This window comes from Poecile atricapillus, chromosome 2 (assembly GCF_030490865.1).
Source record: "Poecile atricapillus isolate bPoeAtr1 chromosome 2, bPoeAtr1.hap1, whole genome shotgun sequence".
Lineage (NCBI taxonomy): Eukaryota > Metazoa > Chordata > Aves > Passeriformes > Paridae > Poecile > Poecile atricapillus.
Genome location: NC_081250.1, coordinates 132,850,617 through 132,874,899, shown reverse-complemented (window position 1 = coordinate 132,874,899; position 24,283 = coordinate 132,850,617). Strand labels below are relative to the sequence as shown.

At 37.8% G+C, this 24,283-nt stretch overlaps 1 protein-coding gene across 4 annotated transcripts; it reads left to right on the top strand.

Annotated features, from left to right (window-relative positions):
• The first annotated feature begins 2,928 nt into the window (after positions 1 to 2,928).
• ANKRD46 (ankyrin repeat domain 46) lies at positions 2,929 to 23,500 on the top strand. 4 transcript variants are annotated; one of them, XM_058832470.1, is made up of 4 exons: positions 2,929 to 2,991; positions 15,637 to 15,979; positions 17,263 to 17,421; positions 21,473 to 23,500. In XM_058832470.1, exons 2-4 carry the CDS (start codon positions 15,669 to 15,671, stop codon positions 21,687 to 21,689), a joined length of 687 nt encoding a protein of 228 aa, XP_058688453.1. In that variant the 5' UTR covers positions 2,929 to 2,991; positions 15,637 to 15,668; the 3' UTR covers positions 21,690 to 23,500. The 4 variants fall into 4 exon arrangements, with proteins under 4 accessions (XP_058688453.1, XP_058688455.1, XP_058688452.1 ...); XM_058832472.1 differs by having other exon boundaries at positions 2,990 to 3,270; XM_058832469.1 differs by lacking the exon at positions 2,929 to 2,991 and adding an exon at positions 2,999 to 3,312.
• Positions 23,501 to 24,283: the final 783 nt, after the last annotated feature.

Sequence of the window (24,283 nt, the reverse complement as noted above, 5' to 3'; positions counted from 1 at the left end):
AATATTTTTTTAAAAGAGAAGAACAGCCTTGGACAGGGCAACAGAAAATCCCTGAGCTTATCAGCTGTGTCTGGCTGCTGATGCAAAACTCAGTGAGCTAAAAAAAATAAAGCTGATAATTAGAACAGAGCTGTTAAAGCAAATCACGTATGCTCTTGTGTTTAACAGTGATAGTATGGAACGGTATATGTCATTTTTTACAGAAATTTGAAGTTGTTTATGTCTTCATACATCAAGCTGTGTTTTTAGAGAATTGGTATCAAATCTTAAACCATGCTTAGCTAGCTTCTAGATGCTTTGACCACAATGTTCTTAAGGATTTCCTCTGCTATTTCTTTTTTTTTTTTTTTTGCAAGATGCTTGAAAAATGTAGCAAAAATTTATCTTTTGTACATGCTCATTTGAAAAAACATTGATTGAGTTGGGTCTTTATAATTTTGGCATTAGAATCCCCAAGAGACTTATAAATCTTTGCTCTGAGTTGGGGAAAAGTTTAACTGGTGCTGTCGAAAGACTGAAAACTTACTGCTGACTCATGAGAAAAACATAACTTTTATTTTGTTCCTGATAATGTAGGAGTACATAATACTACTATCTTAGCATAACAGCCTGAAAATTCTTGTCTGAATACACAGCCTAGTGCAGCAGTAAGATTTAATAGGAAAATGAGAAGCATAGGTGTACTTTGCAGAAAGTGAGGCTGTGATGTAGAGGTGTCTGCACCTAGGCAATTCTGCTGTTATATCTTTTGGAAGTCTTGAAACAGGCATGAAATAATTTCTACAGAGATAATGTATGCAAAACCTGGTTCCAGCTTCCTAATGCCTTAATGTTAGTTATTGCAGCATGGTTACCATAGCTTCATGATAGATACTTTTATTAGATTTTCAGGACATTTACTTTACAAACATATATCAAGAAGATAAATCAGTGCCATAAATTTTCCTAATAAAACAGAAAAGTGCAGATACAGGCAATGGAACAGTATAATTTGCCTGCTTATACCTGCCAGATGATATGGTATCGAGAAGCTTCAGACAGTACTTGGTTGCCTTTAGGAAAAGCAGAGTTGAAAGGTAGCATTTATGCAGTTATGGTTAAAGAATGTGTGATTAACAGAAGTCAGTCTAATTCAGAAGGCCTATTAGGCAGTTAAAGTACCTGCATATATGTCCTTGTGGATATACATATATATATCTATATAGATATATATGGATATATATATGTGTGTGTGTGTGTGTGTGTGTGTGTGTTATTCCAAATAACATCAATGTTGGCACATTTGGAACTGCTGTTCCATCCACACATACAGTACATTGTAATAAGCCTTGAGCAGAAAAAACTGTTGTGTTCTATTCCAGCAGGAAAAAAATAATTCTGTTCCCTCTGAAAAATGCCAGAGATCAACCTGAACTGTATTACATGAGATTTTTTAGCTTGTTTGTATTTACTTATAATTATTGAAATGCATATGCCCTTCAAACTGTTTATTTGTTCCACTGCATGTAGTTCCTTTGGGTTGTGTCTCAAGGAAGAGATTTTTAGTCAGGCCAAATGAAGATGACTGTGTATTTGAGAAAATAAGTGAAGATCACCTTAATAATTTATTTTAGATACTGTCTTTCAAAATGAATTGTCTGAAAATAATAAACCCATTGTTGAAGCCTTGAATTATAAAGAAAAAAAAACAAAACAAAACAAAAAACCAAACCAAAACAAAAACCTTCACTGTAATTCCTTGCCTGTGCACTGTTCTTTAGAGTTTTTACAAATCTAGTTGCTAGTCAGAATGGGTGCTGAGACTCTGCTTTTTTTGTTTTCCCTTTCCCCAGACACTGTTCGAGCAGAAAGGGGAGGGTTGACAGGAAAAGATGCTACTCTATTAGCAAGGAAAAAGTACTTACACATCACTTTCTAATGTTTCTGTGAGTGCAATTAGTGTGATGGTTGAGCAGTCTACAGCCACCTAGGCATTTTCTGGGAAAGGCACGCATTTCCTCTAATCTTTCCAAGCAGACCCGACTGTTGTGGTTCGTTTACTGACCTGCTGAGGTATCATCCATCCAAAAAAAAAGCTACACTAATATTTTGAGTGAAGTCAAATAACTGCAGTCCCCACCCTTTCTCCTCTCTCACCCCCGCTCCCATTCACTTATACTCAGAACCTTGGTGCTGAGGCGAGGTGGGGACAGAGGCATTGTACTTTTGCCTGAATGTTTAGCTTGCTGATTTTTGTGGGTTTACAGGGATAGCACACACAGCAGCGTCAAAATCGCAGAATCACAGAATCAGTTAGGTTGGAAAAGATGTCTGAGATCAAGTCCAACCTCTGCCCGAATACCACCCCCATCAACCACACCATCGCCCAGTCTTAAACTCTTCAAACATGTCCAGGGCTGGAGACTCTCCCACCTCCCTGGGCAGCGTCTAATCACCCTTTCTGTGAAGAAATTCCTCCAAATGTCCAATCGCAACTACCCTGGCACAGCTTGAGGCGGTATCTTCTTGTGCTGTCACTTGTTACCTGTGGGAAGAGCCCGACCCCCGGCTCCTGTCAGGGAGCTGTAGAGAGCGATGAGGGCACACCCGAGCCTCCTTCGCTCCAGGCTGAACACCCCCAGCTCCCTCAGCTGCGCCTCACGGGACTTGTGCTCCGGACCCTTCCGCAGCTTCGTTGTCCTCCTCTGGACTCGCTCCAGCTCCTGAAAGTTCTTCCCGAGCTGAGGGGCCCAGAACTGAGCCCAGAACTCGAGGAGTGGCGTCACCAGAACCGAGTACGGGGGGACAATCACTGCCCTGCTCCTGCTGGCCACGCTATTCCTGATTACCCGGGCTCGCTCCCGTCCCTGCGCCCGGCCGAAGGCACCGTGAGGGGGCGGATGGTCACGGGGCGCCCGGCGGCCTCCGCCCAGCAGGGGGCGCCCGCGCCCGCCCCGCCGCACGGCCGCTCTCTCCGCCCGGCCCCGCGCGCCCCCCGAGAGCCCCGCGCAGGTACGGCGGGAACGGGGCCGGGACCCCGCGGGGCCGGGGCGGCGGCGGGAGGCCTGGGAGGGCACGGCATGGTACGGCACGGCAGGGCGCTGTCACCGCCGACAGGCCTGTGCCAGGCGCGGGGAGGGAGCCGGGGACGGGCCCTGGGCAGGGCCCGGCCCGGGAACCGGAGAGGTGGAGCGCTGCGATGCCGTTCGGTGGGAGAACAGCGGGAGCGGTGCCAGCCTTCGCGGGAGGGGAGGGAAACGGGGACGCGGCCGCCCTGCTGACAGGGCATTGGTAAGTGAGCGGCTTTGAACGTGCTTCCTAGGAGAAAACAAGGTAAGTGAAACTGAAATACATATTTTAACCTGCTGTCATAACTGTCTTTGATGAAGCAATTACTGTTTTTAAGGGAAATGGAGTAGTTCCCTTTTTTATTTTCTAGACCATACTAAAGCTGCTGCTCATTGTTATTGTGGTGAAAAGGTAAGGATAGTACTTGAATTGTACACAGGCTAGGGAAGTAACTGGAGACAAACTATGGTGAATAATACTGAATCGAAAATCCATCTAATCTGAGTATCAGACGGTATAAAATTAGTCCTTTGAAGATCAGTCTTGAGACCAGTCTTACTAAATATTTAATAGAGGTTTTGATGTAGCAATTAAAACTTTACTACCATAATTTGGTAGTGATGAAGAGTTTGGAGGCACTGACCGTATGGAAGAGAGTTACAGTACTATGTAGAAAGAATTGGGTGATCCTGAGAACTAGGGTATGGAGTAAGGTCAATAACAATTTAAAGAATGACTGTTTTGAGATGTAAACTTGCAAACAAAAAAATTGTAGAAGAAATTCTTACCAGTTGAAAGCAACACAAAACCAAAGAAAGTTAGGTAGTTACAAGATACTGAATTGCAGAAAGAGTAAATGCTGACTACAGCAATCCAGTTAAGGGAGTTATTATTATCCATGAACAAAACTCTAGAATTCTTTGTATAATGTTAATCATTCTCAGCAAAAAAAACTGGAACAGAAACAGGAAGATATGCTGAGGTCAAGTAGGGAAATTATGAGTTTGTTGGAAGAGATATTTGGCTTTTTTATATTTTGTATAGTAATTGTAATTTTGCTTTCTGTTTAACCATCAAGGCAAACACTGTGAGGAAAATAAATTGACCTGAAGCATGATGTTAATACGTGAATATTTAACATAGATTTTAAGTTTAATAATATATGAAAATTTCTAACCATGAGAGACCACTGATATTCAGGACCAGCCTTCCAAAAGGTCAAGGAAGAGCAAAAACTGAACACTTGTTAGATGGAATGTGACTGGTTTGTAAAAATAATATTTTTTTTTGCTGCAGCAGAGGCCTAAGCTTAGTGGTACCTGTAAACTATAGATCAGTTTTTCTTTTTTGTTTGTTTGTGAAATAGGTTATTAGCAAGAACTTGTTAAATTGTTTTTTAGAAGAAAAATATACAGTGTTTGCAGTCTGAATAGTAGAGTTGGTGACAATCAGGAAATGACAATGGCTAAGTGCTGTCTGTTTTGTGTTTAAGAAAAGGTGTAACGAGTAAGCCAAGATGAGTTGAAGGTTGAAGTGTAGTATGTGCATCTGCTGTCTTCTTACCATTGTAGTGTGAGTTGCAAGAGGGGACTCTAAAATTCAGTTCTGATCTGTAATCAGTGACACGTTTCCTCTCTAGGTTTTGGTGTCCTTTAGTTAAAGTTGTCTCATCAGGAAGAGTGAGGGGTTTGAAGCAGTGCTTGAAGTTAATTGTGTTACTTCACATTCTTTTGAACTTAGTGTTAGAGCACTTATGGCCTTGAAGTCCTCATCTGTAGCTCAGGACTTGAGATACTTGGTTGTCCAAGGAGTGAACTGCTACTTGAGGCTCTTCTAGGGATTTGGATGTGCTGGAATTTTGAGGGCTGCTACTCTTTTCTTTTGGTCAGTCTGTCAGTTAATATCTCCCCACATGATCTCAAGCTGTGGATGTTCCACTTTCAGATAGATCAGTTAATAAGCATATAAGATATTTTAGAAGGCTTTGGTTTATACATGTTATGTGAAATATGTGATCCCTGAAGCATTGAGCTTTCTGGAGAGACCATCCATAGAATGCTGTTAGAGTAGGTGATAGGCCTCTCTTGAGTGCTTGGGCTTGTTCCACCAAATTTCCATTGTGTTTATTGTCTTTGTAAGTTAAGAGCACAGATACTTGAAACGGTCAGTTTTGTTGTGGTTTGCTTTGCTATTTAAAGATGATACTTACTAAATATGTGGGATAAAAGGTTTTATCTTGTGCAGTCCCCCACTGCAGCCTTGTCTGTACTTAGAGGACCTAGAGTCTGGCTTTCGTTCATGTATCAACACCACTTCTCCAAGTGGCATTTTTTCTTTTACTTTATCAATAAAATTTCAATTTTAGCGCTGAGTGGAACAGCGCTGCTTAGACACCAGTTTTGTCAGTCAGCCAATTTCTGACATCCAAGTAATGCAGCACATCACCTGAATTTCATAATATAAAGTCAAAGGCATAAATGCTGTAATGCTCATTGATGATACTCTTCAGCGTGCTCAAGACCTCTTAGAGTGTCTGACTAGCAGTAGGGAATGGTGACAGAAAAAGGGCAGCAGTATATTTCAGGAAAGACTTGGGGTGTATGGGCTTCCTATGGATGGTGTAAAGTGCTTGTCTGTCTCCTTCACTTCAGAGTTTTTTATCCACAGAAGAATATGCCTGTCCATGTTATGTGTAACTACCTTAGGGGCTGTCTCTCTCTGAGATTGGGTACATCTTCAGAGTTTTGCTACATCCAAGGCTCATCAGCTTTTACTCAGGGTTACTGAGTAGGGTTGTGGATACAGGTGATGTGGATTTTCAGGAAGCATTAAAACCAAGTGCCATACCAGAGGCTTTTAAGGAGAATGGATGCGTATAGCATCAAAGACATTTCTTACATGCAGAAGTTGTTGGGTTGAAAAATTATAAAGAAGGCAAAAAAAAAATTGCCAGAAAAAGGAAGGAGGCAGAAGGGTGGCACATGAGCTTCAGTGTGCACAAAGTAAGATTATGTCTTGGGTAGAATAATCTAGACCATGCTCAAGTGGTGGTGAACTCACAACTGGCAGCCACCAATCAAGAGAAAGTGCTTGGAGTTACCATTGAATGTTCCCTGGAAACCTAAGCTCAGTGTGCCATGGCAGCCAAAGAGCTGGACAAGGGGATCGGCTTCCTTAAGAGGAAAGACTGAAAAGTCAGGATTGTTCACAGAGGTTGTTGCTGGGGCATGACCAAGAGTTATGCAGTGAAGGCAGTGAATAAAGTGAGAGTTACTCATCCAGTATTGAGGCACTGAAATGGGAGTTGCATGCTGGGGCTGTTGGGAGGTGGTTTCAGATGGACACAGAAGGATGACAGGGGAATTGTGGTGGCAGTGTGAGCAGGTTCAGGAAGGGGTTATAAAGTGAATGAAAAGTCTGTTGAGAGGCTGCTAAAAGAGCTGCTTAGGAAGGTCCACAATGTACTGTAGTGGCTGCAGGGTGTGTGTGGAGAATGGACTGTAGGAAGCAGCCAGGCTCATGTGCTCTCCTGAAGGAGGATCTCTGACGGCCATTGTTGAAAGCATAGCACTGGGTGAGCCAGATCAGTCTGATCCAGGATACCAGTTTTAGTCCACTTGATCAGTGGTCAGTAAGACTGGAATAATTTTAGTTCTACATGGCTCAATTCTGGCTTCTGAACTGTTAGAATTTACATGTACAGCCTAGAAAAGGCAGTGAGCAACAAGGTGATAGTGTTTGCCAGGACATAGGTTGTAAAGATAGGGTCAGCTATGAAAAGATGCAGAAGAACCTTGTGAAACTGAGTAACTGGATAATGCAATGTACTGGCATATGAGTTCAGTGTAATAGAGGAATTCAGCATAAAGAGAATCCTAACTTCCCATATGAAATACTGGACTCTCAGTAATGAGCAGTAATGAGTAGTTTTGATGAATGGTTCCATGAAAATTAAACAACAGTGTTAAGCAGCAGTGAAAAAGGTAAAACAAACAGTGAATATTACTGAGAAACAAGTCAAGAACAAAGCAAACAAATTTGTCATGGCACTTGTTAATCCATAGTTCACCTGAACATCCTGATTGAGTCACCCCTGCTCTGTCTCCCAGCTCACAGAACAGAGTAAAAATGAGTGAGATTTGGAGAAGCAAAACAAGAATGGTCATAGACACAGACCCCCTTCCACATGAGGAATGACCAAGAAAGCTGGACTTCAAAGTTCATCCTGGAAAGGAATGTCTGAGGAGGCTATGATGAAGGCCTGCAGAGTCATGAGTAGCAGGAAAAGAATAGGCAGTGGCGCACAGTGTGTTCTTCCCACAGGAGAGCTGGGAGAGCTCCCACAAGGGAAGCTGAAACCCTGGTTCAGTAAGATCAAAAGATGTTGTTCTTCATAGGAACTGAGTTGGAGAACTTACCAGAGTATCTTGTGAGTATCTTGTGGGTATTAGAATTATTTGTGTTGAAGAGGAGAAAGAGCAGATTCAGAGGTAGAGGTGGAGCCAAATACATAAAAACCCCATCTATTTAGAGCAGAAAAAGCAATATTATGTATGCTTGCCCTATTCTATGTTCTTTCTGGCCTTTGTTTTTTGCCACCGTTTCAAGAATTATACTAGGCCTAAATGGACCTTTTTTGTGATCAGCTGTGGTTACTTCTCTGTTGTCTCTTTATTCACAAAAGTAATAATTAATGTGGACTTTTTTTCACAGTTTCTCTTCATCCTTCCTCAAATAGGACTTGTCAGAGCTCTTTAGAGAAACATGGGTATTGCCATTCATTGACTAGACACCAGCTTCCATGTATTGAGTCCTTTACAGATGAGTTACTGTTATTTACTAAGTTATCTAAAGGTAGAAGTTTCCCCTGTATATGTGATGTCTTTTGTTTTCAGGCTCAGCAGGATAAATTGATGCATTTGGTAAACATCAATTCTCAGGTTCTTTTTGATAATCTTTCATTGCATTTTTGGTCAATTCAAGCCCCTGTGCAGATCAGGAGCTTGAGATTGGCCTCCCTGATTCTCCTCAGCCTTGCCTGTCGTCCTGGGAATGCTTAGGCTTCTGGTTTACTCCCTTCAGTACCTTAAGCCTGAAGTTGGGCAGACACTAAGACTATATATTTGCCTACATGGAGAAATTTTTTGAGTCTAAGTATGGTGAAGCAACTATTTATGCAAAATAGTATCACTATGTATATACTAGTTAGACATGCAACCTTAATAGTGTTCCTATTTCATCTTTCTGTATCACATAACATGATCCACCATGATACAGTTAAGTTTTTTAAGTCATGCTGTATTCATAGATATTTAGAATATTTGAAAGAGTAAATATATCAATTTACTATTTGTCCTTGATAAACTGATTTAGTGTTTTTCTATGTGAATGTGAAATTTCTGAGTAGAAATATGTGTATCCAGCAATTGTAGTAAGAGTTGTGTGTTTGACAGTGTTGGTTGTCTTACCATCAGTATATTGATATAAATACATTGTTGGTATAAAAAAATGAACTTCAGTGAACAAGCAGAGCAAGATATTTTTTCAAAGGTAAAGTCAAGCATACAGTTATATATACATGATTCACAAATTGATGAGACATCTGCTTTTAAAAGTGACTTGCTTCACTTTCACTAGCCACTAAACCAGATTTGATGTTCCACACTAGGGCCGTGTCATCAAGGTTATCTATGACTAAGGACGTATAAGCTATTATATATATTATAACAGAAAAAGTAAGAAAATATGAACTATATAACAAGTCATTTGGTTTGCTTTATTGTTTTTATTAAGTTCTGATTTCTGATGATTCCTGCTGGACTTAGAAAGTTTTCCCCCATTTTAGTAAATGTGTCATCTTGGACTTACTGTTTATCTAGGTAAGGATTGGGCTTTTTGTGTGGGGGGTGTTTTGGATTTAGTTTGGGGTGTTTTTTAAGAAACAGGCATAAATACATACTTTTTAAAACTAAATACCTTTGGTTTCAAAACTCAAGCAACATACCTACGTCCTTGTTTCACTAATAGAGCATCAAAACTTAAATGAGAATGCTGTTTATACTGCAAAGAAGTAGCAGTTTGGATTTCAGAATCATTTTAATAAAGTTTTATAAAATCTTATTTCCAGGTCTTTCATAATTTCCTTCCCAGGAAAACAGAACACCCACAAATGTAGAAAAAGTGGTCTGTGTGAGTCCATGTGTACACACCACACCAGTGCCTAAAGGGAATCTACGAGAAGGCTGGAGAGGGGCTTTTTACAAGGACATGAAATGATAGGACATGTGGGAATGGCTTTAAACTGACTGAGGGAAGGTTTAGATCGAATATAAGGATGAAATTCTTTCCTGTGAGGGTGCAGAAAAACTGGAACAAGTTGCCCAGAGAAGCTGTGGATGCCCCATCCCTGGAAGTGTTCAAGGCCAAGCTGGATGGGGCTTTGAGCACCTGGTCTAGTGGTGGCTAAGGTGTCCCTCCATGGCAGGGGGCTTGGACTAGATCACCTTTTAAGGTCTCTCCCAACTCAAACCATTCTGTGATTGTGTGTATCCCTCCAGTCGGACAGGAATTCATCAGTCCACGTGGTGGCAGTGTCCATCCAGACTCCAGTGCTGTTCCTGTCTCTGCAGCCTGCTGCCAGCCAGAGATATCCCTCGTTCCTCTGTCAGTGAGTTTTCCAGAAGACTGCTCCGAGTTTGCAACAAATTTGAACACAAACACTTAATCAAGAGTGGGACAAATTCTCCCTACTCTCGTAAAAACCAGACAATTAAAGCAAGAGTAAAACAAGATGTAGTAACCTTTAATATTTTCCTGACCACCGTACACCCTACATGTTCCCAGCAGAAACAAAAAAGGAATTCAGGTAAAGCTTTGTGAGGAGATTGATAATTATGACCGGTATGATTCAATAACTGTATATAAAAACAGATATATTCAAACTGGCCACAATGATCCAGGAAGTACTGCAGCTATATACAGGTTTAATGGAGCCAATTGTAGGAAATTAAAGGTACAGATTATTTGAAGTAATCTGTAAATTGCCTTTTTTCCTGAATAGTTCTTGTGCAAAAGATGAAAGATGAGCAATGTTCAAAAATACTTACCTGTATATTTGATAGAAGTTAAATGTGCTGAAACATGTAGTGCAGCTGAATTACCAGTTAAGTTTAGCAAGGATAAAGTGCTTGTGAATTTGCATGTCTATAAAAGCATTTTAAACGAATGATCTCTTTCTTATTTTTCCTTTGTTTTGTGTACCTAGGTACACAAAGCTTGTACTATTTTATCTGGGGAAGCATTCTGCAACCCTGGACTGGCATTTGAGGTCTTGTATATTTTTTATCTTGTAGTGCTGACATACTGGGCAATAATGAGCAAAGATCTCTGTTTCCCAATGCCATTATCTGCTGAACCATAAGAGCAGCAATAGTTGTTAAAACTTTTTCATAAAGTACTTTGTAGCCTCTACTTGTAAAGCCTTTTGTACATTCAGTGCACTGGAGTTTCTACTTACAGGATGGTCCTGACATCAAGAGATCATTACCTCTGTGTCTCATGTCTTTATAAGGGAATGGAAATGATTGGAAACAAATGGCATAAATAATGTTACTTTGTTAACACCTACCCATGTGGCTGACTAGGGACGTGAGAGGGGATATAGGTGTTATAAACCCGTTGTGATACCTCAAATCCAGGAACTGTTGAAAAAATAGCTAAAGTTAGAAAGGAAAAATCTGCAAAATACAGTGGTGTGTAAAATAGGCATCATGCTGTACTTAATCCGAGGTGCTGCTTTTAGCAGCAGTTCCATATTAGTGGAGCCATAAAACTGTTCCAGTTGTACTGAAAATATAAAGGTTTCTAATAGAAAATACAGAACTTAAGGGGATTTTGATATACATACTGGGCTTCTTTCTTAAATGGAAATGAGTTGATCACATCATTTTTTACTAAATATAATATTTATTCTGTTAAATGACTTCTCAGTAGCTTACACATAAATACACGTGTGCATGAAAACTTAGCAAGGAATTTCTCCCTTGACATTTTAAGCTAACTACTGTAATGTTTTCCATTCACTTAAATAATGAAGAGGAAGAGCTCTGCAAGCCACTGCCACTGAAGTGCTCTCTAAGTGTATTACAGAAAAAGCCTCTTTACCACAAGGGAGTTGACAAATGCAAATTTTGCAAGTAACACGTACAGTGTGTTTGCTGGCTTGGGAGGTTATTCTTTCCTGGATTTGTTTTTGTTTCCATTTCTTGGTGGTGGCAGTTTCCCTAGTGGTAATCTTACTGATGCCTAGGTTCTAGATGTCAGGGTATGTATTATTATTAAGAATTCTCAAGGATAGAGGAATCTGATACTGTTCTGTGGTACCAATGTGTTGTTTTAAAATAGGGGCAATTAGTTCAGTTTTCCTGATTGTAGTGGGAAATACTGTAGTTTTGCAGAACTGGTATGTCCTATGGAGCAGTGACTGGATGATTAATCCCAATTTGGCAGGTTCATTAATACTTTTGTAGTGGAGGGATGGGTCCCATGAGTGATTCTGTCTCATGTGAAGGTGTTCTCTCCTGTTCCTGGGGCTGTTTGATAGCTGTTGAACTTAACGAAAAAGCAGAGACAACAGCATATATTTACTGTAATATAAAACTGTGCACAGATAGCACAAATTTTAGGACTAGTTTAAGAAGTGACAGAACTTGCATTTTGCTCTGTGGTTTGAATTTTTCAAGATCACTCTTGGCTTCTGCAGGTGAGAACACGTCCTGCAACAGATCAGTGTGTGACATTGAGTTACCAGAATATATTGTGCACAGTATAGTGAGAGACAACTGAGCCCTATTAAATAAATTATTTTTACAGAATTACTTCATATAAGCATTCCTTTTGAAAACAAAGCAGCTTGGTTAAATTTTTTTATCCTGTACTAGCCCACATGTGTCATTGAAGAGACAGCATAATTTCTAAAGTTATTAATTAAGAAGTACACTGTATTAAGATTAAATAAATGTATAAATCTAGGGAAAATCTATTATGCCTTTCTAATGGGAATCCTTCTAGCTTGGGAGGATGTCTTGGAGTTTACTTTTTTCCCACAAAACTTAATTTTCTGTCAAAGTACCAAGTTATTAAAAGCAAACTTTTTTTTTAACAAAAATATTATTAAGCAGATACATTTTCAGTAGATGTGATTCATTTTTACAAGCAGTCATTTACTTCTGTCTTTAAAAATTTGGTTTATTTAACCACTAGTAGTAATTTTTTGGGATGTTCAGTATGGTCATTTTGCAATATTTTGTGTCTTGTTACTAATGCAAGTTCATTTGTCCTAATTGGTGCCAATGAAATCAATCCTTACTGGTATATTAGCTTATGGACAGGTTCAGAGTTGTCACCTGATTCACCTTTCAGAAGCAATTTAAATTGAATGGCTAATGCTGTTTTGTTTCTAAATTTTGCTCCTAAATCTGTTGTATTAGATAGTCATTGCAATAATAAGCTTTTTGATACTGCGGGCAGAAATGTAACCACCCTCTGTTTAATAAAAATCCTAATTAAGTTGACTTGTGTTTTTTTTAATGAGTTTTCTTACATAGGAAATTTTGCTAGGTTGGGTTAATTTTGAGGCAAGAACATGTCATTTGGGGACTGACATTTTAAAGATGGTGCATAGTTCAGCTTTGTATGCAGCTTGTATTTGGCATAGGTTAGCTAGCCATATGTGAAATAGAATTGTGTTAGTAGAAAAAAATCTTTTTAATCACAAAGATAAATCAAACCAGATGGTTCAGATTTTTTTTTTTTTTTTTTTTGAATGCATTTGCTTAGTCCACAATCTTCAAGTATTGGGAAGAAGGATTTGCTTCATCTTTGTCTTTCTTATTTGAAATACTAAGGTTTTACTTCAGTCTTCTACACATCAGTGATCAGTTCTAGACAATTCTAGTGATGATAAATTCTGAATCAGAATGACTTCCAGTTACACTTCCTGTTAACTGCTAGTCTTTGTGCTTCCTTTTCTGAGAAGATAAGGAGATTACTTTTTTTTTTCTTGGTATTATTAGCTGATGTTTTGTCACCATTGGGGAATTCTGTAAGGCTTTACCAGACATACACATCTCGTATGAAAATACAAACATTAGCTTACATTTAACAGAGCATGCCATGCTGTTTCTCAAATAGTCCAAGTTTCTTCCAGTATAATATTCTCATGTTGATTTATATTTGGCCTTGTTTTATTAAGCAGGTTTAAACACTGAAGCATTATTTTACAAGCAAACCACAATCTTTTTGTCAAGTGCAAGTAGGTGTTTGTGATATTGATATGTTGTTACTATGGCTGATAATTGGAGGCTTTAAAATTATTTATGATCTTGCTTTAGGGAACATTTAGTGCAGAATATAAAGGTCACAATCACATCACAGCAAAACTGGGTCCGTTACTTTTCTCAGTGAAGACTGGATGAGCCGAGTGGGAAAAGAATTCTCATGTCATTCATAATAGGAGATTTGGGTGGAAAGGTGGTATGAGATTCATGATTTGGGTGGAAAATGGGCAAGAAAATTAGAATTGCTATGAGCAATTCAAATTGAAGTTTCTGTCAGGGAATCATAGTTTTATAACATCTAGGGGGTTGTAACATATTCATTAAAAATTTGAGTAATTGCATTTTTCTTCCTTTTTGTATAGGGTTATAAGGAAGTTGTCAATGCCCTACATGACACCAGTCTTGCACTAAGTTTTACAGTGTATCAGCAAACTTGCTATTGGAGATTGTTGTGGAAATGAGTTATTGAGCCAGTGATGTACTGTCACGTGCTTAAAAACGTACTTGCAGCCTAGAGGAATGTACTCTGCTTAAAATCATTCCTTATACAGATACCAAGACATAAAATTTATTTCTATCTCTTTCTCTTCAGCATCCAATAAAGAAAAAAATGTTGTGCATTACTGCACTGAAAAACTAGACAGTGTTGATATATCTAGCAGAATTTGTCCAGATAGGAAACACAGCCTAGTGAAGTTTAAATATGATTTATTAATCTCAACAGCCTCCATTGCTAGAGCTGTTATTCGGACCAGTGTGTAAACATTTTGAAATTACTTCTGTAGGTACTTTGATCTTGAATTTGATCTAAAACATGGGGGAGCAGAGACATAAAATACAGACATTTTGAACTCTCAGAAAAGGAGAGGTTTTAAATTGAATTCTTTGGCTACTGGCCATGTTTCCATTCTCCTGGCTGAATGAGTGCACTGGTGTGGAAGGATACCTTATATAGATGAGAAAATTTAAATCTGTGTATAGCAGTTTTAATAGGAGGTTCAGATATTTAATCAGAGCACTGCTACACCATAAGCCCAGAATAGAAACCCTGGGCAAATGAAAAATACTGTTTCAAGTGATGTTTCAGTTCACTTTCTATTCAAAGCTTATCTAATAAAATCACTTTTCCCTTCTGTCATTTGAACTTTGTCATGTCTCTATTGAGATTTCTTTTAGAGAAATTTTACTTGTTTATGATTTTTTTCCTCTCTGAGGCAGTACAAAAAGAGGACTGTTGTCCAGTCTTCTAGATGTTTTCATTGCTTCTTAAAATTGCCTAATGAACATTCTACCCTTCTTTTGCTAAATCATTACCTTTTTCCTTAATGTTTTCAGCTTTTCTATGTCCTGTAAGCACATGGTGTCATCATACCCTCATGATTTGACTCACCCTTAAAATATTCTTCTGCAAAACTGAAATCATAGTTCATCAAATATTCTGTACCAAGTAATGCATGGTGAAACATTTATCTTCCTCTTTTATGTCCTGATACAGAAAAGGACTTAATCCTTTATTTAATATTAAGCCAGAGAAACTACATTTGTTTCTCTGTTGAAGTCAAACCCACAGTAGCTCTCTGCTTGATTTTGCCACTGTATTCCTTGCACTCACTTCCAGTTTTTGGTGTGCAACTTCACCTAATGCATTCAGTTTTCTGTGCTCTGTATTGCTGTTCTTGTTTGTTCAGTAGTTTGTGTATATCTGGCACTGTAAAAATAATGTTCTGCAAAGACTATTGAAAAATATATTTCTTGCAGAATGAGGAAATTAGTATTTTTATTAAGCATTTTTAGCTGTACTGTAGTTGGTGCATTGAGTTCAGATTCAGAGGATGAAAATCCATTGGAGCAGCTTTGCTTATAGCTGGTAAAAGTTGCAGTTAGTGTGACTGTACCAATGAACTGAATTGTTTAGAGTTTCCCCATTTATGAAAGGTTCTTCCTTTCTGTCCCAATCTCTGGTGGTTTGCCCTTTAATATCAATACTACTACATGTGATTCCTTCTAGGTTGAAAACTAATCACCTGTCTGGGTTCTGTGGCAGAGATCTTACCAGTTTTCTCTCATAACAAAGCTTTGCTGCTCTTTCCAGAGATGTGAGCTCTTTCTTTTTACCAGAAGGGGTGCAGCATAACACAATGTGTATAAGCTAGTTTGCATTCTTGTTTGGGAACCTGAGCAGTCTAGTGAATATTAGCACTGTGTTTATTTGCCTGATTTCACCATCATTTCTCTACCCTTTTACTTGCAGGTTGGTCACCTCCTCCTGAGATACTCGGAGCAATGTCCTACGTTTTTGTGAACGACTCCTCCCAGACAAATGTGCCGCTGCTGCAGGCTTGTATTGATGGAGATTTTAACTATTCCAAACGACTCTTAGAGAGTGGTTTCGACCCAAATATTCGTGACAGCCGAGGCCGAACTGGCCTTCACTTGGCTGCAGCCAGAGGAAATGTAGACATCTGTCAGCTCTTGCATAAATTTGGTGCTGACCTACTAGCCACTGATTACCAGGGTAACACAGCCCTTCACCTGTGTGGGCATGTCGATACCATCCAGTTCCTAGTTTCTAATGGACTTAAAATTGATATTTGGTAAGTCACTTTTTACAGTACAGATTTTATAATGCATTAGTCTTCTGTCACTAGAGCCTTGCATATAAATTTGCTATTGCTGAAATGCAACAGCGTTGTATTTTGTACAATTCTACTTTACAAAGATACCACTAAATTAAAAAAACAAAATAAAAAAGCAGGTAAATAGTAAGAGGCCACTTCTGCTAATCTGTGCAACAAGCAAAGCAAATTAAAATAGTTGCTGCTGGTGTGAGCTGCTGTATCTAATTCTGCCTCAATGATGACATTGCTGCCCTGGTTTGGCCAGACAACCAGGTGTGGGTGGTTGGCACCAAAGGAAAAATCACATTGACTGCTTTAAAAGAATTTCTTCACCCCATCTTCTATTGTTGTACTATATAAGACAAAGAAAATACAGTATATGTGTGTGTCAGTTCATTCCCGTGCGCCTCTGGTAACAATGCTTCTTTTCAATGTTTTTGCCCTCCCTCAAAGCCTGTGACTCAGAATATTGTATGTTCTTTCCTTCTGGCTTCCAGCAGCTGTCAGATGCCAGTGCTCAGATGGAAGCTCTCAAGCTGCAAAATAACTAGCTGTTTCATTCCTGTGCTGAATTACTTTGTGAAACTTTCTGCATATTCACAACGTGTGCAAAAACCAGGAGTAACGTCAAAACCTTTGAGTTTTTAAATCTGGCCCTTTTTCACCTGTCCCTCATTAATGTTTTCAACTCAGCAAAACTAGTTATTGGTAGACCAGATTATTTATGGGTTGTGGGTTGGGATTTTTTCCCCTCATTTCAAACAGCTCTGGTGGAAATTCCTGGTGTAAAGGCAGCTCTTGACCTATTCAGTATTATTTTAATAGCAGCAGAGGGACCATCTGTATTTTATTTCATTTCTGCCTCATATCCTAATACCTTCTTGGAAAAGGAACTATTAGGAGCCAGATTGCACAACTCTTTCTTGAAATTAAGCTTAAACTTGAACATTGCCATATATCTATTGTTGTTATGTGGTTTTTTTTGCTTTTAACACCCAGAGATTCCAATTAGATTAGATTCCCAAGAATTTAGATTTTATTATAGGAGGGAAAGAGTTGTGCAATTTCAAACCTAAATATACTGATTTTCTTCTATAGCCAACTGTGCTGTAACTTGGATAGATTTGAATTTATTATTCTCTGATAAAACAGAAAATAGTTCTGAGGACTTACTAAATTGTAAAATGTTATGCTGAGTGGACTTGTTACAAAATTTCTGTGTTAAAATTTTCTTATGTCTTTTCATGGGCTTATTTTAGCAACCACCAAGGTGCAACACCCCTTGTTCTTGCCAAACGAAGGGGTGTGAATAAAGATGTGATTAGACTGCTGGAATCTTTAGAGGAGCAAGAGGTGAAAGGATTTAACAGAGGAGCTCACTCAAAGCTGGAGACAATGCAAACGGCTGAAAGTGAAAGGTATTTACCAAACAAAAGTAATTACCAAGAGAAATAATGCTTATGGGATTTTTGGGATTAACTCGATTGTTTATTCTTCCAAACAGATAATATAAAATTTGGCCTGACATTATCAGACAAAAATCAAAATTGAGTGTTACATTTTGGAAAAATCTCTTTAAACAGATCCAATGTAAGGAAAAAAAGAACTTTTATTGAGATTTTAGTTTTATGGTAGAAATTAAAAAAAAAAAAATACTAATTTTCCATTACAGAGTCCCAAACATAAATATTCTTCCACCTACCACAAAGCCAAGTGGGAAATAGTGTGAAATGCAAAATGCCAGTATCACAGGCTAACCTGACATCCTTTTGATGATTTTCTATGCAAAAAAAAAAGGGTAGGAGGCTTTTTATCCATCTGAACTTGAATAAAGGATTTTATATGGTGTCGTATCTAAAATTTCTATTGTTAGTAGTCCTGAAAAAGATGGAGAATAAGAATTTTATGGTGGCTAAAGAGATAGTTAATGCATAACTGAAGATTTCGAGAAAATTGATGACCATTTCAGAGAAGGTGTTGGGTTAGAGGGACATTACTAGTGAATTTCTAAAAGTCTGGTTCTGGGACTGTGCTTGCTTAGAATTTTCTTAAATAAAAAAGCAAAAGCATGAGAAGTAGAAGCATGTTAGTGATACCAAAAAGTGAGATACAAGCAACCTTGAGGAAAACTGGGATGGCATAGGCAAAAACCTGGGTTTACAAGAGAGAAGAAATCAGTAGTAATAAATTGTGATTCTGCAGCACAAAATGCAACTGTAATTACTGAAAGCTGTATGCCATAAAATAAAAGCTTCTCACTGGAAAACAAACATATAAGGAGAACAATCATGGTGCCTTGGTCAGTTCCAGGAGTTAATGCTATCCTGAAAAATGCAGTGAAATCCTACAAAGCATGAAACAAGGTGTTTTCAGTATGTAAAGAAAGCCATCAGTCCTATTGTATAAAGCAATGGTGGCTTCTGCTCTCTAGTATGTCTTATTATGCTGTTTACCCCCATTCAAAAAAATTGTGGCTTCTTTTATATTGTCTAATGCTGACTATGACTGCTGGAACATTGTATCACAAACAACAGGGAGTTTTGTCATATAACTTTTGCTTGGTTTATGTGAAAATGTAGACAGGCTGTACTGTAAACAGAAAAGAAGCTGTATAGGTGGAGTTGGATCTGAGCTGAGTAAACAGAAAAGGTGAAACCAACAAGACTGTGGAAATAATACCCAGTACTCCCAGTGAGCAGACATGAAGTTCTTTCTTATGCATCAGGTGGCCTCACCTGTCAGAGAGACTGTTTTAAGCTCTGAAACAGAAAATTAATTTTGTTTTCAAAATTAAGTGATTATACATTGTAAGAAGTAGTAATGCACTGTAGTGCATATTACCTTTCTGACTTCACTAACTCTTATTGAACGTTTCTTGACACACAGAAATGCAATTAGGCTGATTTTGTTTTAACATATGGACAAACAGCTCAGCCTCATTTAAATTTTTATTTTTGATCTGATGGTGTCCCTTTAACAAACATAGTTCCTTTCTGTTATTTGACCTTCATAAATGTTATATTGTTTGCTTTGGCCGGGAAATCAGCAACTCTCCTTGGGGACAGACAGAGAGACATAAACAGTGCACTACCCAGCTTGCTTGGGAACGTGTTTTAAATGTCTGAAATACATTATTTTTAAAGTAACAAATAGCAGATGCCTACAGGAGCCTAAGCAAATGAGCTTCTATGTTGTTTACTTTGTAAATAAATAATATCTTTTTACCAGTTGTCTTTTCAGACCTCCACAGTTTCACGTCTCACTCTTTGTATTATTTTCACATTTTAGAGACACTTAGATTAATGTCTTCTGTCCTCTGCCCTCTGAACTCTTACATTACATATGAACCTGTGGAGAAATTACACATTCTAAAAACAGTCTCTGACTTCAGTTTTCTGCTCCTTGTTACATGCAGTTGCTGCTGCTTGGCAAGCAAAGGCCAGAGCTCTGTTCCCAACTCGAATTTGGTTTTGCCTGCCCTGCTGCCAGGAGGCAGAGCTCTTTCTGTCCCTCTCTTACACAGACATCTGTCCCTCTGCACAGCCCAGCAGGACCTGTGGCTGTGCCACAAGCATGTCCAGATGTGAACTCCCACCTGCTGTTGGACACAGAACATGTCTGGGCTGTGTGGCACAAACTCTTCTGAGGACATGTTGGTGCATTACCAGTTTTTATGCAGCTGTAGTTTGTAATAAGAAAAAAAATCTTGAATAGCATTGCTTTTAATTGGGTCATAATATAAAGTAGTAAAAATGTTTTCTATATACCCTTTTTAATGAGCAAGCATGTGACCTTTCCACTTAAATTGCATTGCACCTTTATTTAACCTCTCTGTGGTTGTGTATTAACTAGTTAATACTTACTGAGTAAGAAGTTCTGTTCTGTGCAAGGAGCTGTCTTTTACTAAACCCTTTGTTTTCCTTGGGAAATCATAATAAGTAAGGAAGATGACTAAATCCTGCAGCTATGGGTAAGCTAAAATAGCTTAACAGCATGGTAAATATTTAAAAAAAAAAAATACTGGCTGTTTAATAAGCAATTCCTGAAATTTTGTGCACATCATGCTGCAATACTTGAGCAATCTGTGGGAGTTTAGGCTAATTGTTCTTCAGTGGTTGTACTTCCTGAGAAAAAATGCCATACAAATAGTGTGAAGTTTTCCCATAGTGATCTTGGAAGAGAGTTTCATGAATGAGACTTTTTTTCTGGTAACCATAATTTTTCAATTCATTTCTGTCAGGAAGAACAGCAGCATTTCTACAATTGGTTTGTGCAATTAGTTTTTGGAAATTACTTTTCCTTGATTTTTAAAATTTTTTATTATTAGTCATGTAAGAAATATCTAGGAATATGGTAACAGAAAGCTGTTAAAAGGGAGGAAAAAAAATTTGGTGGGTTTTTTTTTTTTGCTTATATTCTGCTATTGACATCATTGAGTATGTGGTTGATTCTCCCATTTCCTTTCTGTGGTTGTCAGGGCCTGATCCTGTAAACACCCATGTATGCAATTTTACTCAAGTGAGAAGTTGTAAGGTTGTGCAGACGGCCAAAATTTTAAGTGAAGTCAAGCCATGCAAAAGCTTTCCTGTTCTTCATGAGGTTTTTCATAAGCAACAGATAGCTTCCCATTACCATTGTGAAACCAGCAAAATTGGGAGAATTATACAAGAAGCCATGCAGGATTTTGAGATAACTTTTATCTTTTCTAAAGGCAATCAATTGTCAAGAAGACTCCTTCTCTCAGATTTTATATTTGTTTTTCATTAGAAGTGATAATTCCACTCCCTAATTTGTAGTCTGACAATTTAAGGGGGCCTGATGGATTGGTAGTGAAATGCTAAAACATCAAAGCAGTCACTGAACACCATATGGCAGAAAACACAGCAATGCCAACTTGTTCAGAAAGTTTCTGAACTTCTTGTTATCCAAAGTTATTGTTTTCTGTTACTTTTTTTTATGCTAGAGAAGAGAGATGTAACAAAGACATCCAGGAGAGTAGTAAAGGTCGCTGCAGAATTCAGCATCTCAATTAATATCGGTTAAATTTTCCATTTTATTAATCAGAGTTTATTTTTAACCATGATTTGTTTTATTAACAAATAATGTGTGCCCCTTGAAGTATTAACTTACACTTCATTATATTTTACTAAGCCATACTGAGTAGGAATTATGGGGACTGACCTTTGAATGCTTCTGGATAGCAGGCCTGAAAATTCAGTGCAGTTGTACATACACAAATATCATTCTCTTTGCACAGGTTAATAAAATATCCTTTCAGCTAAAATAAGTTTAGAATTAGGAGTGTTTTCCTGATCTGATTTGTCTTGATTTAGTAGAAGCAATGCTATAAATCAGTAAGGGGGTTTAATTTTTAATCTAGAATGTTTCAGATGCCCTTAGTAGGATTACTGTCATACTTAGAGTTGCATTCTTTTGCTCTGATGTATTTTTAACTTTAATCCTTTGTAGTGCAATGGAAAGCCATTCCCTTCTTAATCCAAACCTACAGCAAGGTGAAGGAGTTCTTTCCAGTTTCCGCACAACATGGCAAGAATTTGTGGAAGACCTGGGCTTCTGGAGGGTGCTGCTCCTCATCATTGTCATTGCTCTTCTGTCCCTTGGAATAGCATATTATGTTAGTGGGGTACTTCCTTTTGTAGAAAACCAGCCTGAACTGGTGCACTGAAGCAAATGCAAAGAATACGGTGTCCTTTTTCCTGTTCTAATCTAATCTTATTTTCAGCTTGGAATTATTCTCATGGTGCAGACAGTGGCAGCTGTATATACTGTTTGCCTTTTGTACTTACTCTTAACCCCTTTGAAAGAGGGATTAATTAATTTCAAGTAAAACACTAAATTCTAAAGCATTCCTAAGCTACCTCTGACTTGCCTTGACTTGCAAGCAAGATGTGAAGATAGTCCTCTCTGGTAAAATATTGTCATTAGAAAAGGCCTTTCATTATGAATATTAAATTCCATATGAAAAATATATACTAGTACAGAACCAAATTTGGTTTATTTTTCCTATGAAGAGAGGTAAATCTATTGGATTTTTTGTAGGTGCTTCAGTTGTAAGAAAAATACTCTTAAAAGTCCTCCTCAAGAAATCTCAGTAATGTAATAACACATCCTGATATATAGATGGCGATAAGCTGCGACTCCATAGTTATTTTAATGCCTCTCCATAGTTTCGTATCTGCTAGTTTATAAAAAGAATGAGAAATAGTTTGAGTTTTACTATGTCTCTGATGTGTAAATCACTCCTTTATTTATTAGATTAATGCAGTGTGTCTTCTCCAGATGAATTTAATGTTGTTAATACCTGCCTGAAGTGAATTTTGTAGAATAAAACTGTTGTTGTGCTTTGGAAGAAGCCTTGGGCTGAAAATTTTGCATTTTTGTTGAAATGTTGCTAAACAAACCTTTCTTTGTAAGGGTAATTAAAAAGTGATTTAGGTGTTCTGCCATGTATATAATAATTCTGTAAGGTCATTGTGAAATATATCGTGAAGGATAACTTCTTCTTCCTCCCACAAGGATCAGACTGAACCATGTAATTGTATTTTCATGTTTGTGGAGAGAACTTGATTGAATAGAATTCCTTTCTAGAATTGTTTTCCATTTCACTTGCTTTCAGACAGAACCTCCAGGCTTATGAATTATTTTCTGAGTCTGCAGAATAAAGGTATTTAAAATACTAATATTTAGGAACATTGTATGAAATTAAATCTTGATCCATTCTGCACTTGGCTGTGAAGCCCTTTGTTGTAAATAACCTGGGGATACGAATCCATTAGATATTCCTTTATGAAGACTAAAAAGGTATTGCATAGTAAGTTGAAGGTTTTCAAAGAAAGTGTATCCTCTCTCTCCATGCTGATTAGACGTTTAATTCTCTTTTGCCATTGCCTTGAAAATCCCAAACAAAATTAATTATGTGAGCCTAAGGCATCAATTTTTATTTTTTTAATTAGCCCTCTTTGGTTGTTACTAAATAACATAAAACATTTATTGTACATTTAAATGTAACCTACATGTTTCTGTTCTGGTACCATGTATAATTTTCTTTCTTGTTTATTGGTTTGAATTAAGTGGTTTGTTGTCTTTGTTTTGATGCGTGACATGGGTTTTGCTGGAGCTGGGCCCCATTCTAGATTGCATCTGAATAAATCTTGATATTAATTCTTAAGTTAGACTTTAATGACACAGTACTTTTTTAGCAGCACAATGCTGCAGAAACAAAAGCATCTTAAAAAAACAAAAAATGAGAACATAATCCTCCTCTGAGTATTTCACTTACGGTACCATTGTTCACAAACAGATAAATATAAACTCATCATATACCTAAATTACATTTACTTGTCTAAATAAGTACATTTCTGTTAATAATACCATGCATCTTGATTAATGATGTTGTCTTTCAGTATGTATTATCTGCATAATTTGTAACTGTATTCTCTGTATGGGTGAATGCCACAAATAAATACATGGAGTAAATATCATTTGGTTTATTATTACATTAGTGCAACAGTAATGATGCTACTCCATTTTACTGAGTTTGTTGTGCACTGATAAGGAGTATTTTAGAAGTGAGGAACTTCCCTACACAAGAAATGGCAACCATGCAGCTGCTATAAATGAGATTTTAGAGCACAGGTTCTTTAGATTTGCCTGTTTTGTCTTCAGTATTTTTGCTGAATTAGAATTGCTGTTTGGCTGTCTCTCTTCTTCGAGATCTCAGGTATTGACCATGTGGTCTAGAGGCCTCTCAAAATTTAAGATTACCTGTGAGGGGCTACACAACATAACCAAGAAAACAAAGCTTGAGCCATTAGTAGCCATTCCTGTTTTGCTGCATGCATAAGCAGACATGCAGGAGCTACACATTGAAAAGGTTTGAAAAATTGTGTTTGAAATTAAGATATTTCATGTTTTAAATGAGAAAGAAATCCAAAGCACTGTTTGAACTTCACTGCGTGATGAATGCTGCTTCTTGAAATAAGGACATGATAAATGTCTAATAAAAGTGGAGTTTGTTCTGTATATACCTCTGCTACTGAACAAAGGTCTGCTGTTCTTTTCAATATATCTACAAACACTAATGTCTTCCTTTTCAAAGGCTGCTTCTAAAGAATGAGTTTACCTCTATAACTTTAGCTAACTTGTCATAGGGGGTTTTACTATTTCAGTATAAAGACTTCTATAGATCTTGGATTGTCTGTAGGTAAATAAGATGTATTTTATTTATTATTGCAACAGTGTCTTGGTACCTTGATCCAG